General features: G+C 44.0%; 1 protein-coding gene across 1 annotated transcript; it reads right to left on the bottom strand.

The window, feature by feature from the left end:
* Nucleotides 1–886: 886 nt before the first annotated feature.
* MFSD4B (major facilitator superfamily domain containing 4B) lies at nucleotides 887–18,267 on the bottom strand (the record flags this gene model as incomplete). The annotated part of the gene is made up of 5 exons (XM_084890856.1): nucleotides 887–11,864; nucleotides 13,176–13,292; nucleotides 14,289–14,457; nucleotides 17,100–17,770; nucleotides 18,246–18,267. 5 exons carry the CDS (start codon nucleotides 18,265–18,267, stop codon nucleotides 10,624–10,626), a joined length of 2,220 nt encoding a protein of 739 aa, XP_084746982.1. The 3' UTR covers nucleotides 887–10,623.
* Nucleotides 18,268–26,310: the final 8,043 nt, after the last annotated feature.

Here is a 26,310-nt window from a genome sequence, read left to right as displayed (position 1 = left end):
AAACCAGGGAGCACTATTTTCTGATGAAAATTTCCCACTTTTGCCTGCTATGTTGTTTTCCTCCGGCCGAGTAATTTTGAAATAACCCTCACAGCGATAGTACTTCACATTTATCGCATAGTTAATGTGTGTATTAGTTTGCCGCCATTGAATAAAGGGCCACAGACTGGATGACTTGAGCAACGGAACCTGCAATTGGAAGCGAGAAGCCTGTGGTGGAGGCATCAGAGGGCTGGTTCTCCTCGCCTCGCTCCGCGCCTTGTGTGTAGACGGCTGTCTTCTCCCTGTGTCTTGTAGGTCCCAGTTCCTCTTCTTATTAGGACACCAGTCATCCTGGGTTAGGCTCCACCCTAAGGACCTCATTTGGGCTTCCTTGCCTCTTTGAAGAGCTTATCTCCAGTCAGTCTGGACACTGGGGGCCAAGACATCAACATCTGAATGGGGGTGAGGGGGTGCCAAGGGGGCACAATTCAGTCCATAACAGCATGAGGCAATATGCTAAGGGCTTTATTTTTTCATATATATATATTTTATTGACCGGAATCGAACCCGGGACCTTTCAGTCCGCAGGCCAACGCTCAATCCACTGAGCCAAACCAGTTTCTGCTGCTAAGGGCTTTACATACGTGACCTCACTGAGTCCCACTCCCTCCACCATGACAGGGAGCCGGTGCACAGAGAAATCAGGTTTTGTGGCGAAGGTCGTAGGCGGCAGTCAGAATTAGAATCCAGGCTGACAGCTCCAGACCCCACTCAGAACCACCACACCACACAGGAGTCCATCACGTTTCCCCGAGGACAGAGAATGAAACAGCTGCTGTAGTGAGCAAATCAAGAAGTCCCACTCCCCCCACCGCAAAAAAAAAAAAAAAAAAAAAAAAAAAAAAAAAAAAAAAACGTTCCACTCCCAAACCAGGATCCTTTCCCAAGGTCGCAGAGGGGCCCCAGCCAGTCCTCCGGGTCTGTGCCTGACCCCATCCTTCCGGCCCAGGGACCCCTTAGGAGCAGGTGGTGTGGCGCTCCGCTCCCATGCCTAACCAGACCCACGGAAAATGAAGCGGGCGTGGAACAAGGAACCAAGCCCCGCATCCTCATGGAGAGTGTTGGGGCCTTTGGATAGCCCAGTTATACATGAAACCCTATCACACCTGGCCCAATGCCAAGGCTCCTAGAGTTTCGTACAGAGGAGCCGGAAGAGCCCAATCTTTGCCCCGAGTCCCTGGCATAAGGCGAAGGAACGAAACGATCCCTGCCCAGAGTGAAGTGCATGGCCATAAACGCAGGTTGCTGAGCACACAGGGGCCGCACGTAAGGACACCTGGAGTGTCCTTTATAACTGCTCAGACAAGACAACGTGACTGTGGTGTTTTAGTTTCTCAGCTTAAACTTTCCTGTTAAAAATATCTTCCTCCCGCCGAAACCGGTTTGGCTCAGTGGATAGAGCGTCGACCTGCGGACTGAAGGGTCCCAGTTCGATTCCGGTCAAGGGCATGTACCTTGGTTGCAGGCACATCCCCAGTAGGGGGTGTGCAAGAGGCAGCTGATCGATGTTTCTCTCATCGATGTTTCTAACTCTCTATCCCTCTTCTCTTCCTCTCTGTAAAAAATCAATAAAAATATTTAAAAAATAAAAATATCTTCCCTTCCAAAAAAAAAAAAAAATATCTCCCCAGCTCTAGCCGCTTTGGTTCAGTGGATAGTGTCGGCCTGTGGACTGAAGGGTCCCCGATTTGATTCCGGTCAAGGGCAGAGGCCAGGGTCGGGCTCGATCCCCAGTAGGGAGCCTGCAGGAGGCAGCTGATTACTGATTCTCTCTCATCATTGATGTTTCTATCTCTCTCTCCTTTTCCTCTCTTCTCTGAAATCAATAAAAATGTATGTAAGTGAATAAATAAAAATATCTTCCCAAAACTCTAGTAAAATGTGAAGGGGTGGAGAGGTTGCTGTATACCTGAATCTTGCTCCAAATTAGAATAGTTTACCAGATTATAATTGTTTTAATTTTTTTTTTTTTTTTTTTTTTTTTTTTTTTTTAAATAGGGCTGTAGTTACTAGCAGCAGCTTTCAGCTGCAGGCCCTGAACTGAAGGAAGGAGGAGAAGCATCTTAGTTTCTGCAATTCTGAGACCCTCCTTCCCATTCTGAAACAGACATAGCTGTAATCACCTTAACTAGGGAATTATCATTCAAGTAAAACCTTACTAAGATCTCCAACTAACAGCCTCTTTGGTGGACTTCTCAAGTTAGAAATTAGATCACAAACAGAAGCTGTGTGGGGAAGCAGGGGACTTGGTCAGAAAGTTTGTAAGGAGGAAATTCCGAAAGGCTGGAACCTCCGGGGGAGCTGGCTGAAGGCAACTGCCTGCCTTGACTTTTCCAAACAAGTCTGAGCCCCTGGGTGTTTCACTGGAATCTTTACATTTAGACTTCAAACGTCCTTGCTTAAAGGACACTGAGACACATGTGTCTTCTCGAGTTGTTACCCTGCTGATATTACAATAAAAGCCTAAGGAGGCAGGCAAACAGGGCTGCTTGGTTGCTATAGCCAAGCAGTCCCTTAGCCCTCTCTTTCACAGAAACGTGTGTCAGAGTAATCATTTCTCTGTCGCTCAGCCCTGGCAAAGTTGAAGGGCCAAGAATGTTAGATGCCATCCGAGATGTTAGATGTCATTCCTAAAATATCTATGAAGTAAAAATAAAACACTATTCACATTTTAGGAACCCCATACAACCATCACATTCATTTTGGAGCACTCACCATCTCAAATCTGAAAATATTCTTGACTAATTTCTGGCGAGACACCAAATTAATTTTTAAACACCCATGAAATGAGACACAAATCTTATGTTAAACCAGCGTCAGTGTTTATTTATAGCAATATTTTATTCAGACCCGCTTTTACACTGAACAAAGCCATGTAAACAATGAGCAGTCTTAAATCCAGACGCAGTAAATCTATAAGATCACCCCTCCCCGTTATGTCCCACCAAGTCAAAACTGATCAGCGAAAGCTTATCTAGAAGGGCAACCTCCAAAAGGTCCAGGTTTGGTTTTGGTTTGAGCAGGGTGTCAAACAGTATTGATTACCTTCTTTACTGATCAAGCAGCAGCGTAGCTGGCAAGTTTCCTTCAGAGAAAACGCACAAAACTGTAAGCATCTACAGAAACCACGTGACTTAACCCAGCTGTAAGGGAGTCTTTAAAAACCACTGCAACTGCCAAAACCGATTTGGCTCAGTGGATAGAGTGTCGGCCTATTGACTAAAAAGTTCCAGGTTCGATTCTGGTCACAGGCATGTACCTTAGTTGAGGGCAGTGAGGGGTGTGCAAGAGGCAGCTGATCGATGTTTCTAACTCTCTATCCCTATCTCTTCCTCTCTGTAAAAAATCAATAAAATATAAAAACAAACAAACAAACAAACCACTGCAACTAGCAGAGGCCCGTGGTCGGCGCTGAGGAAAGCAGTATGCTTGGCCTCAAAGGCACGTTGCAGTGACTGGGGGCACTTTATCGATAACCAGGCTCCTCCCAGGCCAATCAAACTCTTATTTAAGTAATAAATCATCCGTTTTGAACATGTCCACGTGACCTAACAGCAGCCAGGGTTAAAAACCACTCGAGCAAAGACTAATCACTTGACCAGAGAACAAGAATATGTGTTGCAATCGCATTCACCCTTGGCCTTCTCCCTCCTGCAGGGTGCACAGAAGCACAATGTCACTCTGTCCTGCTCAGGATGACAAAGCACTTCCCATACCACCGTCCGGAGACACTCTGCACTGAGATAAATCACATGTAGCTGGGCCCGCTAATTGTTCTGATCTCAAACACAATAAAACCTCCAACATTTCCCATTAGCCCGGCTCCCTAGCAAAGCAGTTTTATCCCTGGTTTCTGCTGTGCTGACGCCTAGAGACTTGTCACAACTGTGAATCTGATATCCGTGTGGGAAAGGGACTGCGGGGCCACCATGAACTGACTAATGTGAACGTGGAAATCGTGGGAGGTCTGGCTTTTCTCCTTTAAATACGGTGCTTTTATTTGGCATGGTGACTCTAAGTTAACAATACTATCCATACTAATAAAAGAGTAGTGTGCTCATCAGACCAGACCTTCCAGACATCCATCCGGACATCCTTCCTGACAAAGCTGGCCGGTGCAGCCGCCTGGCAGCGGCCCCGGCGCCCGGAAAACATAGAAGCTGCCCGCCCTGTGGTCCCAGGGGCCAGCCTGTGGCCTGGGAGACAGGTTCCCTCTCCTCCCCCTGCAGTCATTCCAATATTCCCTTCCGAGTTTCCCTCTGCTGCCCAACCCAACTCCTTCTCATCTGAAGGATAGGGAACAGAGGGGGCAATGTTAACAGCTTACATCTTTAAGCAGGTAAGGTTGCTACTTAAACATATACATGGAAACTAGATCCTTAAGGTAACAAGGCTAGAAAGGGAGGGGACAGGGACAGGGCAAGACATATCATATCCAGCAATCCATGTGGGGACTGAAAACTTTGCAATGACGACAATCAGTGAAGATATGAATCAACTAAAATGGTTGACAGGGACAATTCTTCCATCTTTGAAAATATCTATATCAAGTCTGTTTAAATAGATTTTCATCTGCATAACAGAACACATTCTGACAAGACCACGGCCACCAATGTGGTCATTGTTGTGCTGGCAAATGTCTGCTGGCAGTTGGACATCCTCCAAGGGGTCCCAGATTGAAGAGGGCGCAGGCCGGGCTGAGGGACATCCCCAGCACCCCATTGCACGAATTTCGTGCACTGGGCCACTGGTATTGTATATTTAAAAGTTGCTAAGGCAATAAAAGTACTCCTTGCAAGTAAACGTGTCCCTTCCTAAGTGCTCCTACCTCTTGAGTCTACTGGTATCTTCAACAAGGGTCAAGGTCCAAAGAGTGCCTGGACTCAGAACCGGGCAATCTCCGTCTCAGAGTAGAAGGCTCTCTGCGAGTGACATGTGAAAGGGCTGAGGAATGAGAACCTGCTCCGTGAGCCCACAGGTGTGGCCCAGGCAGTGCACCACGGCCGTGTCCTTCGCACCGAACAAGTCCCCGCTGGGTCAGACTCCGCGCTGGAGGCTTCCTAAGCAGGTTTTCACTATAATCACCCCCTCTGCACTGGAATAGGTAATGTTCACAAAACTCTAAACCAAGGGTGACCTCAACAATTACATGAAAAAATACTGGACACGAACAGACACAGACACACACCAGGGAAACAGGAGCTCCCTACTTTACTGCCTTTTCTGAAACTGCATAAAACCTATTGCATTCAAATGTATTGGCTCTTCAGCTAAGGGATTTGTTACAGAAAATCTTACTTGAAAGCTTGGGGGAGGCGAGGATCTCATCGGCCCTGTCCTCTGCTATATTCCCAGGCTGGTACATGCTACGTGCTCAGTAGGCATCTGTCCAACGGCTGAAAGGCATGGGTTGGAAATCTTTCTGGTCCACAGAGAGGAGAGCTGTAGCACAACTGGGAACCCTTTTGTATCCCCCTCATGCTACCCTATTAGGACAGAGCTATTTTCCTTGATAAAAAATCAAACAGTTGCCGAAACCGGTCTGGCTCAGTGGTAGAGCGTCGGTCTGCGGACTGAAGGTCCCAGGTTCAATTCTGGTCAAGGGCATGTACCTGGGTTCCGGGCACATCCTATATCTCTCCCTTCCTCTCTGTAAAAAAATCAATAAAATATATATTTTTTAAAATCAAACAGTCCACTACTAACCATCTCTAAGAACGGTAAGTTCTGCAATTGAGTGTGATTTTTTCCAATTCTTTTTCAAAACATGAAGCAGCCGAAACCAGTTTGGCTCAGTGGATAGAACCTCGGCCTGTAGCGGACTTAAGGGTCCCGGATTCGATTCGGGTCAAGGGCATGTACCTTGGTTGTGGGCACATCCCCAGTGAGAGGTGTGCAGAAGGCGGCTAATCAATGTCTCTCTCATCGATGTTTCAGACTCTCTATCCCTCTCCCTTCCTCTCTGTGAAAAGCAATAAAATATATTTTTTTTAAAAACATGAAACAGACCATCATTGCCAGGGCCTGACAATTTGCATTCCATTCAGGCATCCACTAGCAAATATTCACGAAGCCCGGGACACAGCTGCTGGGAGAAAGAGGTATAGAGCAAGCAGCCTGGCCCCAGCACGGGGCCCAGCTCCTGAGGGCTCCAGGCCCAATCCAGCCCATGGTTTCCCTGATTCCAAGGTGGCCAGAGATTATACATCAAGAGCACACAACACAAGACCGCTGGTTTAGCAGAAAACTGGGGTCAAAACCACAAAACACCTGGTGATGACACCTGGTCGGCCACGGCCAGGAGAGGAAGCTCACGCTTCACCTACCGGGCTTAGCCCACAGGGCGCTCTCACATACTTGCCCACAGACAACCAAAACCGGAAGGAGAGAGAACACAACTTTGAGGTAGATGCCTAATATAACCTCTTTTTTTTTTTTTTTTAGTTTAGTTACACAGCATATGAGAGAACTGAGATTTTAATGGACCAAAAGTCTGCCTAGCGTTTGAAGCAATACTAACAAAAGTCTGTTTCTCTATCCTCTGCCAATAGCAGGTCTCTTCAGGAAAAACTGGATTAGTACAATATCTAAGCCAAATAATAAAAGAAAGCACCCCCCCCAAAATTAAAAATAATCATATGTCCAGCAATTTCACTTGTGGGGATTTACCCAAAAGAATCGAAAGCAGAGATTCAGATATCTGCACACCAATGTTCATAGCAGCATTATTTATAATTGCCAAAAGTGACAATCTCCCATGTGTCCATCAACAGATAAATGCATAAGCAACATATACATAAAATAATAATATTCAGACTTACAAAGGACATTTTAACATACTACAACATGAATAAACCTCTAAGACATTACACTGATTGAAGTAGGCCAGTCATCAAAGGACAAATACAGTATGATTCCACATATATGAAGTACTCAGAGTAGTCAAATTCATAAAGACAAGAAGTAGAATTATGGGGTGATCACATTGTAAGGTATAAAACTATCAAATCACTATATTTTAACTACCAATTAAATACCACTGGTCTTTCAGATTAAAAAAAAAAAAATTTTTTTTTTCAGCCCTAGCCAGTTTGCTTAGTGGTTAGAGTGCCAGCCTGTGAACCACAGTGTTCAATTCCCAGTCAAAGGCCATGTACCTCAGTAGCAGGTTTGGGGCACATTCAAGGCAACCAGTCAATGTGTCTCTCTCATATTGATGTCTCTCTCTCTCTCCCCCCTCCTCCCTCTCTTCCACTAGCTCTAAAAATCAATGGAAAAATATCCTTGGGTAAGGATTAAAAGAAAATAAAATTCCTAAGACAGAAAGTAGGAGGAGGTTGTCAGGGGCTAGGGGAGAGTGGCATGGCGAGTTATTATTTAATGCAGTGGTCTGCGAACCACCAGTTGGCGACCGATGGCTTAATGGGTACAGATTTCAGAACACAGTGAAAATGTTCTGTGGATGTTGGCAGCGATGGCTGCACAAGAATGTGAATGCAACTAATGACATTTAACTAACCATTTTAAAATGATTAAAATGAGCCCTAGCTGGTTTGGCTCAGTAGACAGAGCTGTCAGCCCGCAGACTGAAGGGTCCCAGGTTTGATTCCGGCCAGGGGCACACGCCTGGGTTTCGGGCTCAATTCCCAGTGGGGGTCATGCAGGAGGCAGCCGGTCAATGATTCTCTCTCATCACTGATGTTTCTATCTCTCTCTCCCTCTCCCTTCCTCTCTAAAATCAATAAAATATATTTTTTAAATGGTTAAAATGATAAATTTTGTTATGCATATTTTATTTCAGTTAAAAATAAATTGTTCAAAGCATCTTATAAACTCAACAAGTTTAAACTCAGAAGCTATAAAGCCCAACCCCTGAAGCTACTCATGTCATTGAACAACTTGAAAACATTTCTCCAGGTCATCCAATAACAACTAATATAACCAAGTGCATCAAAGGCAAGTTGCAATACATTCAGAGACCAGACACAAACAGCATTCTGCAATTTAAAATATAAGCCAAAAGGAAGACACTAAAACAATATACAAGAATTAACAGCCACAGTGCAAAAGCTAAGGGATCATCTCTGAAAATTTTAAAAAAATAAACGGGGCAGGAATAGAGGACAAGAGAGGACATAAGGTGACCACAGAAAAATGTTGGAAAATAAAGAAAAATTCTCCCTGACTGTAAAAGTTGTGTTGTAAAACCTTAAACAATAGATATGAAACTGTTTATAACTAAATAAAAATCCAACTCAAGTTCAACCTAATTGCAATGACAATTAGCCAAAGTGCATTGAGGGAAAGAGCGTAAGCCTTAGCTGGTCTGGCTCAGTAATCAGAGCATCAGTCTGCAGACTGAAGGGTCCTGGATTTGAATCCAGTCAAGGGCATGTACCTCGGTTGCAGGCTTGACCCCCAGCCCTGGTTGGGGTGCATGTGGGAGGCAACCTATCAATGTGCCTCTCTCACATCGATGTTTCTCTCTGTCTCTCCCTCTCCCTTCCGTTCTCTCTAAAAATCAATAAAAAATATCCTCCGGTGAGGATTAAGAAAAAAACAAAACTGGTTAAGATGAATGCTAATTCTTAGAATTGTACTAAGTCTTATTCTTCCAATATGGAAATACATTATCAAACTTTAACAATTCCTATAACCTCATATGGCCATTCACATTTTGGTTTGTGCAACTCTAGTGAATTTTCCAGTGTGGATTTTTAAATTTTCTGCTATGTTCTTATTACCATCCTTCTCTCTCTGAGCTGCATCTCCTTCCCCTTAAATGTAGCTGCCAAAAAGCTGCTACTGTCTAAATTCCAACAAGGAAGGACAATAAATGGAGCAGAGGTTATCTCCAAGTTCTGGGTAAGAGAAAAGCATAGTATAAGGAGAGCAGGAAGCATAGGTTGTCACTCTTCATTTCTCCACCAGCCCTCTCCAAAACTGTTAGATTATTACTATAAACTAATATATTGGCAGGTATAGAAGGTGAACGGACAGTAGTCAAGGAAAGAGCTATCATTCATTTAAGAAAAAAACAAAGGCAAATTTATATACTTAAGAGAAAGCAGACATACTGCAATCAGGTAGAAATTATTATGTCATCATAAAACTTAGGAAAGAGAAGTGAATAAAATCTGTCAGCAATGCCAGTAATTTTTCAAAGGCTGGCCCACATCAGCTTTGCCACACTCTGTATATGAAGTGCCTTTGTGATCCTTGACTCCGAGGCCACCAAGCCACTTTCTCATCATTACTCTGATCTCTTGGGGTTTCAATTCCAGGAAGAAGAGCCCTGGAGAGGGAATACAAGTATCCCAATCACTGGGAGCTGTGCCTGATTGCAAGTGGAACTGGCGGCCGGCTTACAGTGCTCACAGCATGATTACCAATCAGACTCAAGGAGGAGCCTCAGATCCAGATTGTTGCAGAAGCAGGCAAAGGACCTCCCGAGACCCCGGTCACAGTCCTCCAAACCTCATTTTAACATAGAGAAAATCTTCATAGAAAAATAAACTTTCTTTTTAAAATGATTAAAAATAATCTCCATAATTGAATGAGTTGCATATTCCACTGGATCTAAGACACTGGTTGTAAAACACAACATTATAGTGTATATGGAAAAAACTGTCAATTCAATTTGTCACAATGTTAATCATTGATTTTAAGACATTCTGATTTCAGAAATGTTAAAAATGTGAAAAAACGTTATCTTAGAATCGATGAAATACATTTAAAAATGTATTCTTTAGAGTCTTTACTGACATTCATAGTCAGTAGCACATTCTTGAAGCTATCAATTTTGTTTCACTTCTCATTTGAAATGAAGAAAGGGGTGGCACTTAATTTCTAGCATTCATCTTACACAGACTTTAAAACTTAGGGATTCCTAGTTTGAAAGTCGTCTCAGTTTCACTTACAGAATCAGAGATAAGAGCTGAGGTACACGAGGCCTAGGTAAGTTAGGTGACAGGAGTCCAGGCCGTAGGGCAAGGGAGCGGCTGCCAAGGCTTGAAGCCAGGTCTCTAGGGCCCTGTTCTATGCTCTCTTCCCAGAAATCAGACATCCAATGAGGCATGAGCGTTCTTCGGTCCAACACTACAGATAGGGTAAAACATGAACCATCTCTGTCCTTTGTCAAAGAGGCCATTTAAAAAAAAAAAAAAAAAAAGAGGCCATTTTATGAAATGACACTCTTCAACTTCCCTGGTAAGATACTGATGATTGATAATTTGTTCAACTAGTCAATTCCACTAGATGGTTTCACTCTATTAAACCACCACCCAACTTCTCAAAACAAATGCCTTCTTTGCATGCTCTGAGCGGTGAAGACCATAAAATACACCTCATGAGCCCCAGGCCAAACACTAGCCTGACACGATCCTGCTGAGACCAGTGGTTCTTTACGGAAGACCCTGGGGATTACAGAATGTATCAAACCTTGGCAGCATTTGCTGCATACAGACACAGACATTTTGATCCCCAAAGCATGTTGAAATTCTGCTCATGCTCTGCTCGAACGGGCCTCTGGAGAACTGGCAATTATTCAAGGAAGTCCGTAAATAATCCACCTTCTCTGTGTTAGTCCCACTTGTCCTGGCTTCTTGCAGGGCGATTCCCAGGGGACTTGCCCGCAGTCACTGGAGAGAACTCGCACACTAACGCATCGGAGTGGAACTGGCTGGAGACTTCGGCGGTGGACTCCATCACAGCATTTCTAGCCGTCTCTTCTACAGAATTCCTCATGGCGTCATCCATTTCAATCACTTCAAAATCCATTGCATTCCATCTCTCCGCATCATCATCTTCATCCTCCTCCTCATGGTCATTTAACCCAGAGCTGGAGAGCAACGATTTCTGGTCCTCGCTTTTCCTGTGTTCTTCTCGCTGACGGCTGAGGGGTGAGGTGGCCAATTTATACATCACAGGAAATAAAACGGCCGTGGCTACTGCTGACCCCAGAGAGGTATACATAACGACAGGCAGGTCAGGGTATCTGCCTTGAAGAATCCCAATGACCCCGGGAATAGCCATTTCTCCCAGGGCAGCACCCACGACAAAAAACGCCGCGGCTTTCCCGTGGATGGTCGTGTACTGCTCAATCCACGAGACGCCGCTGGGGAACGTGGTGGCCATGGAGGCCCCGTACACGGACGTGGCGATCCACAGACAAGTGGGGCTCTTGTTGAAAAGCACCAGGAGCAGAGAGGACAGCAGGCTGCCGATGTTGCTCAACACAATCATGGTTCCAGGCTGTAAACACGTAGCAAAGAAGATGGCCAGGCCCCTGCAGGTGGCAAAGGTCCCCCAGAAGATGGAGTTCAGCCCGGCCGCTTCGCCCTCCGTCATGCCGGCATGCGTGGTTGCAAATGAGAAAACGTAAGAGCCATACGTCACTTCGGCTCCAACGTAAAAAAAGAAAAACAGGAAGAGGAGGCAGAGAAGTGCGTTGTGATATTTAGCTCTTCGAGACCTCTGAGCGGAGGTCTTGGCTTTTTCCTGCTGTGATCTCTTTGTGAAGAGCAGAGCAAAAAGGAAGATAGACACTACAAATATGTAAGTAGCGATAACAGCATAAGCCCACAGTAAACTCATATTGTCCGGTACTCCAAACAGAGCCTCTGAGTCGGCTTCAGGTGACAGGCGGAGGGCAGAGCGGTTCCCGGCGGCCTCAGTGTGGTTTTCGGCAGATGCTGGCGGGCCCAATGCCAGCTTAGCCAGCAGTGGGGCCAGGAAGGCACCCAAGGCAAAACTGAAGTGTAAGGCCTGCATATGCGGGGCTCCTTTGTCCCCCCAAATAGCCAAGATTAAGACGTTACCACCTACCAATGAAAGGTGAGAAAAATTATTTACCATAGTGACTTAGTGAACAAAACAAAAACAGTTCATTACTATCAGAAAGAAGATGGATCTACTTGACATGGCACAAGGATTATAATACTCTAAGTTATCAAATGTTGCAACTTAAGTCAATTCCATGATTAAGGAACACTAAGCCGACACCATCAGAGAACTCCAAGCACTGTAACATCAAAATTCACAAACGGAATTCTACGAGCTGGTAAACCACTACCTCCTTGAGCCAGGCACATTCTCCTAAGGCTGTTTATAAAACAGTTCCAATATCAGCCTGGGGGGTGGGAAGATATGCATACATTTATGTATAAACATTTTAAATATATATTATCATCAGGTCATGGCCAAATTACCAACTCTTTCTGTACTTGCGATTGACAGTCACTTGAGAATATTTATGTACATAGCAGATGGAAAACACATGGTCAGAAACCCGAACACTACAGGATCCTGCTGGGCCCCCTGCAGGAACAGGGGTACCTTGCACCTGCAGGTACACTACACACCCAGCGAGGTGAAAAGCAAGAAGCATCAAGTCTTGAATTTTTCTTTCTCTTTCTTTCTTTCAATATATTTGCACATAAATTCCACCCTGTAATTTCACAATCAAACTAAGCCTAAAGTATAAAATATTTTCCCCTCCTATCAAATAACAGTTGAGTGGGGAAGAGGAGGGAAAAGCTGGTTTTAGGAGGGAACAAATGTCATGTATGTTATTTTGTAGGTTTTAAAACATATCAAGGTACATGATACATGGAGAAGAACTCCTGCAGGAAGGCCGGGACTTTTAAGAGAAAAGGGAGAGAAGAAACATAATACATAGCACAGGTTTCTCTGGGTCTGAAAGGCAGAGTGCGTTTTAAATTCAAGAGCTGCTTCTATGATTTCTCAGCGAAACAATCATTCCAAATTTGGTTCAACCTATTGACCCATCGGTGCTTCCTGTACTACAACGATCCAGTTACACCCCAACATGAAAACGTGCTCATCTGCACTGAGTTACCTGCATGGGGAGTGCGGAACAGGGCCCTATTTGGATACTGTCAATCAATCATCTCTCACAGACCACAATTATTTAAATTCACTGCGGCTGGCTGCTCAAACACAGGTGCCCTGTTTGACAGAAAGAGTGCTTACCAGAAGGGGAGTTCTGACTAGGGGACCCCATAAACACCTCGGTAGGCCAGTGCCTGCCAGTGACAATTTAGTATCATCGGCTCTGCTTTTTCTAGTACACAGTTCTTCGTGCCGGAGATGACGCTGAAAGGCTCACTAACCTGTATCCAGAATACCCATGGAAACACCGAAGACGGCCGTCATGACAATCAGTAACACTGCAGTCTTACAAAATGGGACAAGATAGAGACTGCCTGTGGTGGCCAACATCGACACCCCTGAGGAGAAAGGTGAAAGTCAGCTGTGAGAAACGAGGTTCGCGCGAAGAGGCATGGATCAAGTCAGCATCCGAGAAGTCACTTCAGTTACAAGCTTTTAAATCTTTATGGGCTATAAAAATTATTCGAACTTGAATGCATTTCTAGCACTGCTAATAATCAAACTATAAACTATACCACAAGGCAAAGTTTTATAGCAAAACAGACAGCTCTAAAACCATTTACTTCAATATTTCATATTTAAGAACCTAAAGAGAATTTTAGATCTGAGGTTAAAAAACAAAAAGGTAAAAAATAAAATGCAATTACGATAGTAGGTTGCAGTAGAAATGGATTAAATACGTTATTTGGGGACTAGGGAGGGAAATCAAAGAAGTATATTCTTTCAACACATCTGGAAATCAGAGGATTATTTATTTATTCACCAACAATAGTAAATTATTTTCCTTTTTTCCAAAGCAGTTTTATCACATAAACCCAAACTTTCTGTGAGTATGTCAATTTATTTTAAAAAGAGTAAGTTAAAAGCTTTGCCATCTCTTTCAAGGGTGAGGTAGAAAGGTCTGGGGCCATCACTGACATGGGGGAGCAGGGACAAAAATTTAGCTGATGTCATTTCATTTCACCACCCCTCTGCCCCCTCCATTCTCAGCCCACGGGTTAGCTTAGGCAGGTTCAACAAACTCATTTTGATCTACAGAAACCCCAGATCTGCCCTCCATCTGACAAGCAGAGCTCTTTGGACAGCTATCTGTGACCCGGGGGTGGGCCTAAGTGACAATGCCAAGGACCGCTGACACACACTAGGGCTGAATCACCAGAGCGGCCCAGCGCAGGTTCCAGGTTCCCGGAGCAGCAGGCAGCAGGGAAACTGCCTTCTCCTGAGGAGGCCTACCACCCACTTAAGTTGTCAACCACTCTGCAAGCTGGTATGTTTCAAACTTAAAAACAAAATTATAAATTCCCGAAAGTCATAAAGAAGGTAAATTTACTTACCCAAAAGTAGAAAGGGATTCATACAGTCAAAAAGAACTCCACCGATCACAGAGCCAGTCAAATATCCAGTCGCGCGGCCCACAAAAATCAGAGAAAGACTGCTGATATTACGGTTTACGTTTGCCGCCAAATCTGGAAACGTGGGTCCCAGGATAGCGATGCTCAATCCCTAAGATTTTAAAAGACAAAAGATTTTCTTTACAACCATTAAAATAATGCCTACCTATGTGGTAGCTTTTTTTCACTAGTTTCGGTGTGCCAACTCCTACTGTTTTTCTAGTTTTAACAGCTCCCAATTTTTTAAAAAAAATTCTTTTCATTCCTTTGGCTTTTGCTACCATTGTTTCCTTTTTGGAGGATACCATAAAAGACTGTTTTGTATTAACAGTAAGTAAAATGTAACATTAAGATAATTTTTGAAATAGTTCTGTATATTTTGAAACATAGTACATGCACAAATAATGGACACAAGAATTTAGATGTTGCAATTTTTAACTATTAAACCATCAAAATATTATTCCCCCTTTTTGATGTTGTTAAAATAGACGACAATATGTTAATCTAACAAGCAAACTGAACTATCAAGCAAAAGAGAGACAGATCCATAGCGAGAAAGCAGGCGACAGCCCGAGGGATAGAGGGGGGAAAAAGAAAAAGAAAGAATTCATGGACATGGACAACAGTGTAGTGATTGAGGGTGGGGGAGGGGGTGCGTGGAGGAGGAAGAAGATATAGGGAGATATATGGTGATGGAAAAAAATAAAGAGGAAAAAAATATTTACTAATATATCCCAGCTACAGGCTGGGACCTCTTGTGCTAACATTTCCAGCCCAAACGCCAGAGAGACAGTGGGAATGCAAAACCAGCAGTCAAATGAAGCCCTGAGGTGAGGAGGAAGGAAGGAGAGGTGGGGGTGGGGAACAGACAGCAGTATTTCCGGATGCACATGGGGTCGGTGACTCCTTTGAATAATGGCAAATAAAACACGCAGGAGATAAACAATTTAAACATTTCTAAACCTACGGTACGTTTTTCTTCAAAGAAAACCCCACGCCATCAATACTATCTAGAAGGCTTTCTTCGAGAATATTACATACACGTGTAAACAATTACTTTAAAAATAAAATTTTACTCAAAGACAGTGCAGTGTTGGCAAGAAATAAGGGTTACTTATTTGGCTTTCAGAGGAAGTTTGTCGAACACTTAAAAAATATTTCTAATTGGTCTACATGTCAAGAATAATTTTTTGCATCGTTATTTACAACAGCCAAGATTTGGAAGCAGCCCAAGTATCCAGTAGAGGAGTGGATTAAAAAAAGCTGTGGTGCCTTTACACAATGAACTACTACTCAGCCATAAAAAAAGAAGGAACCCTGACTCTTTGCAACAGCATGGGTGGACTGGAAGAGCATTGTGCTAAGTGAAATAAGCCAGTCGGAGAAAGACAAGTACCCTATGATCTCACTCATATGTGGCATCCAATTAACAAAATGAAGTAACAAGCAGAATACAGAGCAGCCTGACAGCTGTGGGGCGACTGGGGGTAGAGGGATTGAGCAAAAAGGAGAAAAAGCTCATGGACACATACACAACAGTGTGGGGAGGGGGAGGGGAGAGGAGAGTATAGGGTGAAATGGTGATGGAGGCCTGACTTGGGGTGGTAAGTACACAATACAGTGTACAGATATGTTGTCAGAATTGTGCACCTGCAACATAAATATCGCTAACCAATAACACCCCAATAAATTCAATCAAAAGGTGGGAGAACAATGTATTCCCATTGCCCTGCTCTGAAGGCTGGCTGCGCCCCTCCGGCCCAGCTGGAGCAGCCCCCAGGACGGGCACAGAGGAAGCCCGGGAGGGAAGGCTGGGTAACCAGTTTCTGCCTTCAAAGCATTGACTACAGGATCTGGCCCGCAGTCAGGGGTCACTTAAGCGGCTGCAATCATTCTTCTTTTCTCAACTCAGAATATTCTAAGAATCAGTGATGGCTCAGAGAAGGACCCTAGGTCAGTGGTCGGCAAACTCATTAGTCCACAGAGCCAAATATCAACAGTTACAACGATTGACATTTCTTTTGAGAGCCAAATTTTTTAAACTTAAACTTCTTCTAATGCCACTTCTTCAAAATAGACTCGCCCAAGCCGTGGTATAATGTGGAACAGCCACACTCAAGGGGCCAAAGAGCCACATATGGCTCGCGAGCCGCGGTTTGCCGACCACTGCCCTAGGTGACCAGACTCACCCTCTCCACGCCCCAGGGTCCCAACATTCAAGACGAGTTAGGAGGTGTAGGCTTCCCGGAATAAGGAAAAGGCGGGGTTTGGCAAAAGGAACGTCCAGCCTTGCGGCTAGCTCTAAGAAAAACACCGCAGCACCTGAAGGTTTTACACGGAGTCGTGGGTAAAATAAGAGAGATGTTACTCCTGGCTCTGCCTCTTAACTGGCTGTGTCGTGGGCAACAGTCACTTTCCCTCTCTGGCTATATTTCCCAAACTGCAAAAAAAAGAAGGTTTGGCTGACTGTGGTGAGAAGAGAGAAAATCCCAGAAAAGCAGTTTTGTAATAATTTGAAGGAGGGTGGGGGGGACAACCCCACGGAGGAGGGGTAGGAAGGTTTGCTGAAGCTGGAAAAAGTCAACCACGCTCTTGACAATAAGCCTCCGAGAACAGAGCTGTGCCCATTTTCCGGATCACAAAACTGAGGCCCCGGCAGGTGAAGGTGCCAAGGGCACACCGTTTGCCAGTGGCGGAGGGGGTGAGACCACAGTCCCCGCGGGACGCCCGCTCCTGCCCCGGCCCCGCTCTCACCAGCCCCAGGAAGGAAGCGCACAGGATGGCGGTGATGAACCAGCGCAGCGAGCTGCCTGCCCCGCCGCTCCGCCGGGAGGCTGCCGCCGCCGCCGGCTCATCCTCGCCGGGCGCCTCGGCCTGCAGGAGCCGCTGCCCCGCAGCCGGGGGCCCGGCCCCGCGGAGCTCCACTTCCAGCTCCAGCTCGGCGGCGGCTCGGGAGCAGCGGTCCGGCTGCTGCTGCCCGGCTTCTCGGCGGGGCCTGGGCGCAGCCACGGGCCTCCGGACCGCTCCGCGCCCGCTGGCGCCTCCTCCCCGGGGGCGGAGCCCGGCCGGGGCAGCCCAGTCCGACTTTGGAACCCGCCGGCGGCCGCGGGCTGCGCGCGCACCCCGCCCGCACACACGCGCACGCGCACGCGCACGCACAGCACCTGCGCGATCACGTGGCGGAAATGCGCCCTCTTTCCCAGGCTGCGCCACAAACAAGCTGTTGACGTCGTTGCCTAGGAGACCGGGCACGCTCTCCGGTCTTAGCGCATAGCTGAGCCCACAGAGGCCCGCGGCTGGCGCCCCTGGCGGAGCGAGCTGGAGCTGCAGCCTGGGCCCCGTGAATCCGGAGGTGAGACAAGGCGGCCATAGGGTCCGCTCGCTCAGGGCCGCCTCTCCGCGCAAAGGGAGCTCGAAGTCTTGGCCTTTATGGACAGACCGTCAGCCCGCGGACTGAAGGGTTCCGGGTTCGATTCCTGTAAAGGGCATGTACCTTGGTTGCGGGCACATCCCCAGTAGGGCTGTGCAGAAGGCAGCTGGTCGATGTTTCTCTCTCATTGATGTTTCTGATGTTCTATCCCTCTGTCTTCCTCTCTGTAAAAAAATCAATTAAATATTTTTTTTTTTAAATAAAAAAATAAACAGCTCTCTAAAATTCTTCTGCTGTCGAGACCTGTCGCCCATGGATCTGTCGCTTATATGTCACTTAACATTTGTTGAAACTCACATGTAAGCGTTCACATGTCTGGCCTCATTTATCCCTCATAACAACCGTGTAAGAAGTGCCATGTGATCCTCGTGGTGCAGAGAGGAGGAGGAAGACAAGAGAATTCAGCCGCGGCCCAAGCTCGGGCAGCAGGCCAGGGGCTGCATGGACAGCGTAATGGGAGCTCTGCTCACCAATCCCTGCAGCCAAGCCCATTGTTTTAGGCACTGGAGCGGGGCATCGATTTGCAGGATCCCTGGGTGCAGTTAGGCCAGCAGAGAAGGTTTGGCCTTTTGCTCTTTGACAAACAGACCACAGACTCAACATGTGTGGATATTTTTCTCTATCGTCTATTTTGCACCTGATTCTCTCTCATCCACTTAGGCTCCCAGTCTACAAACCTGAGTCTCATTAGCATTTCCCTTCCCATGCCGCCTCTGAGCTGCATGCACTAGGGTCAGGCGAACCAGTCATTTTTGTATTGCGACTAAACGATTATGGGAATTCCCTTCCCATCCTACCTCAGATGCTATGACTTACGAGAACCTCTTTTAGGTTTCAGAGCCAGGAAAGGTCTCTCTGAGGAAAGTTTGATCTGGTTGAAAAGAAAGGTGTCTGTAACCTCATCCCTAACAGCCCAGTCTATTAAAACCAACGCTCACACAGATTTTATTTTGGTAAAGATAACGTTTATGTTTGTGCTATGTACTTTGAAAAGTTGGAAATACTTTTTTAAAAGATCTGACATCAGTGTGTTTTACATCATTAATATTTTTAATTAAAAATAAAAAAAAATTACTGATTTTTAAATTAAATTTTCTTTTAAAAAGGTAAACAGACTTTCCTTTAGCTGGACTCGTAACATTTAAGACTTCCAGGACTCTGAACCTACCATCGTAATGGTCTCCTGTGTTGTACTGATCAATAAAGTCTTTGCTGTGCTGTACTGTTATTAGCCAAAACCAATGTATCAAGAGAATAAAAAACAAAGCAACGAAAATCGAGAGTGGGGAACAGAAGGGGAAAGGGAAGGGACCCGGGTAGATGCTCTCTACGTGATTCCGTCCTCCTCCCGTTCTACACAGAGGAGGCCACTTACCCAGAGTTAGCTACTGCTTTGGCCTGGAGCAAAGGACAAGCTGGGAATTACAGACGGCTTTAAGCCATCCTTGTCTGATCATCGCCAGCTATTACCGCACTTGATACTGCCTGCCTTCTTGGGAAATGTCCAAAACCTCTGTGGAAATCCCCATCACGGCAAGGGCTGTTGTGTTGCTAAGCTAGGAACAAACATCAGTACCAGTATTTTTATTTTCCATTTTTAAGTAAACTATATAAAAGCCTACCTTGATTCAGGTGTTAGTTATTGAACACCTAGTATGTGCTAGGCATTCTTCTAACAATGAAAAAACGGACACAAATTCCTTCCCTCATAGACAAGATAAAGGACAAATGCATTTGTAATATGATGTCAGAGAGTGATAAGTAAGGGGAAATACAGCAGAGTAAAGGAGACAGAGTAATGGAAGAGGGTACTGTAAGGTATGGTAGTGCTGGGAAAGGCTTCTGAACTGTCCTGTGGACATGTTCTTGAACAATAACCTCCCTCAGCCTCACTTTCCAAATGCATGGGTTACATTAGGTGATCTCCAAGGTTCCTTGCAAGTCTGACTTTGAGAAGAGCAGCAAACAGCTTAACCCATTTAAAACCATCCCTGCCCTCGTCAGTTTGGCTCAGTGGATAGAGTGTTGGCTGCGGACTGGTGGTTCCCGGGTTTGATTCCGGCCAAGGGCACATGCCCAGGTTGCGGCTCAATCCCCAATGGGGGTTGTGCGGGAGGCAGCCAAACGATGATTCTCTCATCATTGATGTTTCTGTCTCTCCCTCTCCCTTCCTCTCTGAAATCAATAAAATAAATATATTTTTTAAAAATAAAAATATAGTAAAACCATTTCTTACTCTCATTTTTGTCCCAATAGTAAAAACAACTTGGTTTAATACCAATTAATACTGTTACTTCCTTCTCCCCAGCCTGGAGTTACCCTTCAAAGTTTTGTGGTAGGTAATTATAAAAAAGGTTAGCATATGTGCTGCATTTTAACAATTCTTTAACAAAATTATTATATCCAAAACCAGGGCATAAAAAGTCACTGCAAAATTCCATTGTAGACATCCAGGAAGGACCAAGAGGGAACCCTAGATCAGTGAAGGAAGATTTACTCAAGTCCCAGGTAAACAAATTATTTAAATTTTGTTAAACAGGTGGGTCAGAAAAGGCTTAGGGAATTTGCACTGAGAAGTCAAAACCGAGTAAATGAAGGGCAGAGAGAAAACTAAGCATTGTGTGAACCTCGACCCTCTGATGAAGCTCAGGAGAGATTTGAGATTTGAGTCAGGATTGGGCAAGGGAAAACTGTAAGAGGCCCTAAGGTGCGGACTTGTAAAGTGGGTTAAAAAACAGAGAGTCTGATTCCTTTGAGTGGAAAGTTCTCTCAGAGTGGTAGTCCAGAAAGGCATTTGGGGGCCAGATGGTGAAGGACTTTGAAAATCACACAGAAGGCCATCTTTTGACTTTAGGAAGCTATCTCGCAACTGTGTGAGCCTTCTTTCGGCCCTGGAGCAGCCATGCCAGCCCAGCTCACCCCGGATCCTGATCCTGCTGACTCACTCACTCCAGCTGCGCTGGCTGAGCTCCCTGGAGAAATGTTCCCCAGATGGAGGAAGTCCAAATGCTAATGTTGATATGTTTGGAAGCCATTCATTTAGTCAACAAATAATTATTGAGCACCTACTCCCTGCCAGGCACTTTTATAAATGTTGGAGATATAATGATAGACCAAAAACCCTACCCTTATATAGCTTAGCCCCGTGGTCGGCAAACTGCGGCTCGCAGGCCACATGCGGCTCTTTGGCCCCTTGAGTGTGGCTCTTCCACAAAATACCACGGCCTGGGCAAGTCTATTTTGAAGAAATGGTGTTAGAAGAAGTTTACGTTTAAAAAATTTGGCTCTCAAAAGAAATTTCCATCGTTGTGCTGTTGATATTTGGCTCTGTTGACTAATGAGTTTGCCAACCACTGACCTAGACCAAGCATGTCCAACTTGCAGCCTGCGGGCCACATGTGGTCCACAATGAATATGTTTTCGGCCCAGCCAATATAATGGTATGTAGGAAACGTTCTAATAAAGATTTCTTAATTTTTACAATATCCTGTAATACATAATTATTAATAACAAGGTCTGGTGCATGAAATTCATGCATGGGGGTTGTATCCCTCAGTCCAGCCTGCACACTCTCTAATCTGGGACCCCTCAAGGGATGTACAACTGCCCATTTAGGACCAATCCCAGTAGGATCAGGCCTAAACGGGCAGTCGGACGTCCCTCTCACAATCCAGGACTGCTGGCTCCCAACCGCTCACCTGCCTCTGCCTGATTGCCCAAGCCACTTTGCCTGCTAGCCTGATCACCCCCTAACCACTCCCCTGCCAGCCTGATTGATGCTTAACTGCTCCCCTGCCAGCCTGATTGCCCCTAACTGCCCTTCCCTGCAGGCCTGGTCACTCCTAACTGCACTCCCCTGAAGGCCTGGTCCCCTCCCAATTGCCTTCCCCTGCAGATCTGGTCCCCCCAACTGCCCTTCCCTGCAGGCTTGATTGTTCCCAACTGCCCTCCCTTGCAGGCCTGGTCCCTCCCAACTGCTCTCCCCTGCTGGCCATTTTGTGGCAGCCATCTTGTTGTCCACATGAGGGCAACCATCTTGTGTGTTGGAGTGATGTTCAATTTGCATATTACTCTTTTATTAGATAGGATGAACTATGTTCGCCAATGACTGATTACTATAACCGTGTTGCATTCATTTCCTTTACACACCTTACTCACATGCGCATCATTTCTCTCCACTAATATCAGCAGCAAATATTTTAGCAGCCAATTGCCACATCATTAGTCTTGGACTGACTTGTATGATGTGCACAACAGGAAATATTTTGCTTTGTGAGAACAAGACAAATAGGTTTATTTGTGTTACTCATTAATTTGTGCAGTTATTCAGTGTCTGGTAAGTTAATGTTCAAGAAAAAATATTATTTTATTAAAATGTTCTATTTTATGTTAACGATTCCTCATTTATTTCAGCCCTTTGTATTCAGCATGTCTCTATCAAAAAATAATTTTTTTATGAAAATTGAAGCTTTTGTTTTTTTGTGGCCCTCATAAACTTAAACCTTGTTTCTTTTGGCCCATGTTAGCCTTTGAGTTTGACATGCTTAACCTAGAGAGTGAATATAAACAGATGAGAGAAAGGGTTCAAAAAGTAAGCCACAGATGGAGGAAAATCAGGTAAATGTGCTGTACTGCAAGCCTGATTCAGAGATCAGGACAGATTCACTGCACCACATGAAATGAGGGTTGAAAAGTGCTATTGACTCATACTACTTAACAAAAGGAAGATAATTCAATCAAAAAATGGGCAAAGACCTAATAGACACTTTTCAAAAGAGGACATAAGGAAGGCCAAGAGACATATGAGAACATGATCAAAGTCACTCATCATCCAAGAGATGCAACAAAACAATGACGTACCAGCTCACACCTGTCAGAATGGCTATCATCAACAAATCAACAAACGACAAGTGCTGGCGAGGATGCGGAGAAAAAGGAACCCTCGTACACTCCTGGTGGGAATGCAGACTGGTGCAACCACTGTGGAGAATAGTATGGAGCTTCCTCAAAAAGTTAAAAATGGTCCTAGTTAGTTTGGTTCAGTGGATAGAGTATCAGCCTGCGGACTGAAGGGTCCCAGGTTTGATTCCTACCAAGGGCAAATGCCCAGGCTACGGGCTCAATCCCCAGTTAGGGTGGGGGGGGGCGGTGCAGGAGGCAGCCAATCAATGATTCTCTCTCATCATTGATATTTCTATCTCTCTTAACCTCCCCCTTCCTCTCGGAAATCAATAAAGACATATATATAGTTAAATATAGAACTCTCATTTGATCCAGTAATCCCACTTCTAGGAATATATCTCAAGAAACCAGAAATACCAATCAGAAAGGATATATGCACCCCTATGTTCATAGTGGCACAATTCACCATAGCTAAGATTTGGAAACAGCCTAAGTGTCAACCAGCAGATAAGTGGATTAGAAAACTGTAGTACATCTACACAATGGATTACTACACTGCTGTAAAAAAGAAGGAACTCTTACCATTTGCAACATCATGAATGGACCTGGAGAGCATCGTGCTAAATGAAATAAGCAAGTCAGAGAAAGATAAATATCAGATGATCTCACTCATTTGTGGAATATAATGAACAACATAAACTGAGGTGGGGAAATAGAGCCAGAGGAGGGAAAATATTCTAGAAGCAATCCTATCATTTGCAGATTTTCAATATTTCCTACAACTTTTGTGATATTCAGTTAGTACAGTTTTAGTAATATTATTATACTTAAAATTCCTTTATTCTTGAAATATTAATGTTTATTGCATGTAATATCATATTTAAAGTAGTTTTTCTTGAGATATTTAAAAAGAGTGCCTATTGGAATTAATGCTGTGGAGGCCAGTAATAACCTTGAGAAAGGTTACTCAGTGGAGCGGAGTCAAGAAAGAATGGGAGGAGGTAAAATTGGAGAGAGTAGGTAGAAATTTCTTCAAGAATTTTTTGGTGTGTGTCTTTTATAAATGAATGGAAAGAAATGAGGCAATAGCTACAGGGGGCATGTGGTTTAAAAGAGATCTCCGCTCTCCCCCAAGCTGCTATGTATATACCGTATTTTTCGGACCATAAGACGCACTTTTTTCCCCCCAGAAGTGGGGGGAAAAAGTCCCTGCGTCTTATGGTCCAAATATAGCCTACACATATACTGTAAAAAAAAGTTTTTTTACTTGCCCGGCTCTGTGTGGTCTCTGTGTGCTTGCCCGGCTCTAAAACGGTTCTAAATGCTGCTGTTTACTTTACAGGGTTGATTACATGTGTTTATGACTGTGATGTTGGGTTTTAATGCACATAAAATTTTAGGACACTATTTGTTTCAGAATCTTTTTTTCTTCATTTCCCTTCTCTAAAAACTGGTGCGTCTTATGGTCCGGTGCGTCTTATGGTCCGAAAAATACGGTAAGTAGCTTGTATATATGCTGATGGAAATGATCCAATAAAGAGAGGGTAAAATGATGATACAAAAGAGAATAGACAGTTGAAACTGGAAATATTTAATTTGGGGAAGGTGATATAGAGGCAACTAGTGAGGTGAATAGAGTTTTGAAGATTCCAGGTAAGGGTTAGGGAAGAAAGTAGAGACTGAAGAGATCTGACTGAGACAGAATGGGGAATGGGCGGGAATGGAGGAGTCAAATGGAAGGATGATCTCCAAATGGAAGAGCAGGCCCAGTGGAAGGGAGGGAGAGGGAATAAAGTTATAGGAAGCTGTGACGAGAGCGATGTTGGTTTCTAAGATTTCCAAGATGAAGCCTTTTCCAGAGATGACAAGGTTACAAGGATCTCTCTTAAGTAGGTGAGAAAATAAAGTTACTCCACATGAATACTGAATGTTGGACCAAATGCCAGTTGCTGGGTTTGGATACAAGGGAGCGGTCCGGGAGGCCCACAGATGACCACGGCAAAGACAGGTAAAAGGAGGTAGAGCTGGAAGAGATGAGCATGGGAGGCAGAGGGCTCCGCTCTGCACACCACAGTGTGAGGTAGTGAGCTTCCTGTCCCTGAAAGGGTCAAGACACTGGCGAGTCTTGAGGATTTTAAAAAATAAGTCTTAAATTAAATTTTTTTAGGTTTATCTGTAGGAAACTATGAAAAGAGAACTTTTAAATCCTTAAAGTTTGATACTATGATAATCAGATTTTCTGTATACATTAGGATTTTAATTTAATCCATAAAAATTATTTTTTTCAGGAGAGCGAATTTTACCTTGCTCAGAATCAGTAACAATTTGTGATACCCATTCTTTCCCAGTTTTCTCCAAAGCCCTCCATTCTGGCCACTTATATGCAGGCATGTAAGAAATTACTGATTAAATGATGTATTGCAATTCCATGTTCTTGAGTTTAATGTAAAAAATCTCTTTAGCACCATTCAATATAAATAATGTCTTGCTCTATAGTTAGGGCTCATGAAATAAACATCCTCTGAATGTGGGTAATCCATCATAACAGGGCCTTATTTTTTTAATATTCCAGACTGGTTCTTGTCATTCTCTGAGATTACCAATGAGTAGAAGATCACCTATAATGGCTCAATATAACAAATACAATCAGTGTAAGTAAAAGAAACATTAATGTACATCTATATATATACAAGCCTAATATGCCAAGTGTTCCCTCGGGAGTTTGACCAACCAGGAGTTGGATCATTCTCTATGACGTGCGCTGACCACCAGGGGGTGGCACAGAACGAATGAAGGCTCTGGTAGGCAGCTGCTAGGGACCCTATCCGTGCACCAATTTCATGCACTGGGCCTCTGGTTAACTATTTAAAAAATATCAAACAGAAATAGTTTTTAGACTCTCCAGTGCTTTTGGGTCATTTTTACCCTTGCCCTTGATTTTCAGAGGAACAATAAAACCCAAATATACTTGGAATAGATTGATACAGCTTAAAAATCACACAGCATATTATCTTTTATTCAACACAGATTTTTTTTTCATTTTAGTATAATTTTTCCCCTTACTCCCCAGCAATTCCATAAATATAATAATCATCAAGCCTTATAGATATTTGCTAAAAAATTTTATTATATTTACTGAGAATATAATATTGTTCCACAGTAAAATGATCTTAACTTCCTAATGATTATAAAACTCTTTTCATTTAAAAGATTTTGGTTCTCTATATTAAATTACACATTATAAAAAATCAATGATAAATTAAACTCTTTAAAAAGATACATTTTTTTAAAAGGCACATACTAAAATACTGCATACTGATCAAATCCAACATAATCATTTCACACAGTGTTCTACACTCAAACAACTGCTGTGCCAAAGATGGCATTCCGTGTAGATGGGAAGGCAGCGCTACATTGCAGTGTACAGCACGCTCTTGGGATAATTTGGTTTTGATGTCTAAGATAAAGCATGTTTTTTCTAACTTTGAAAATATACAAAATAATTTAAAAATTACTTTTCATATAAACATTAAAATACATTGGAATGAAAAAGGTCATATTATATACTAGGAGATAATTAAAATATCCAAGCTCTCTCTCTTTTTTAACATATATATATATATATATATATAT

The sequence above is a fragment of the Pipistrellus hanaki genome (assembly GCF_964339955.1).
Source record: "Pipistrellus hanaki genome assembly, chromosome: 7".
In the NCBI taxonomy this organism is placed as follows: domain Eukaryota; kingdom Metazoa; phylum Chordata; class Mammalia; order Chiroptera; family Vespertilionidae; genus Pipistrellus; species Pipistrellus hanaki.
This window is presented reverse-complemented; position numbering and strand designations above follow the sequence as displayed.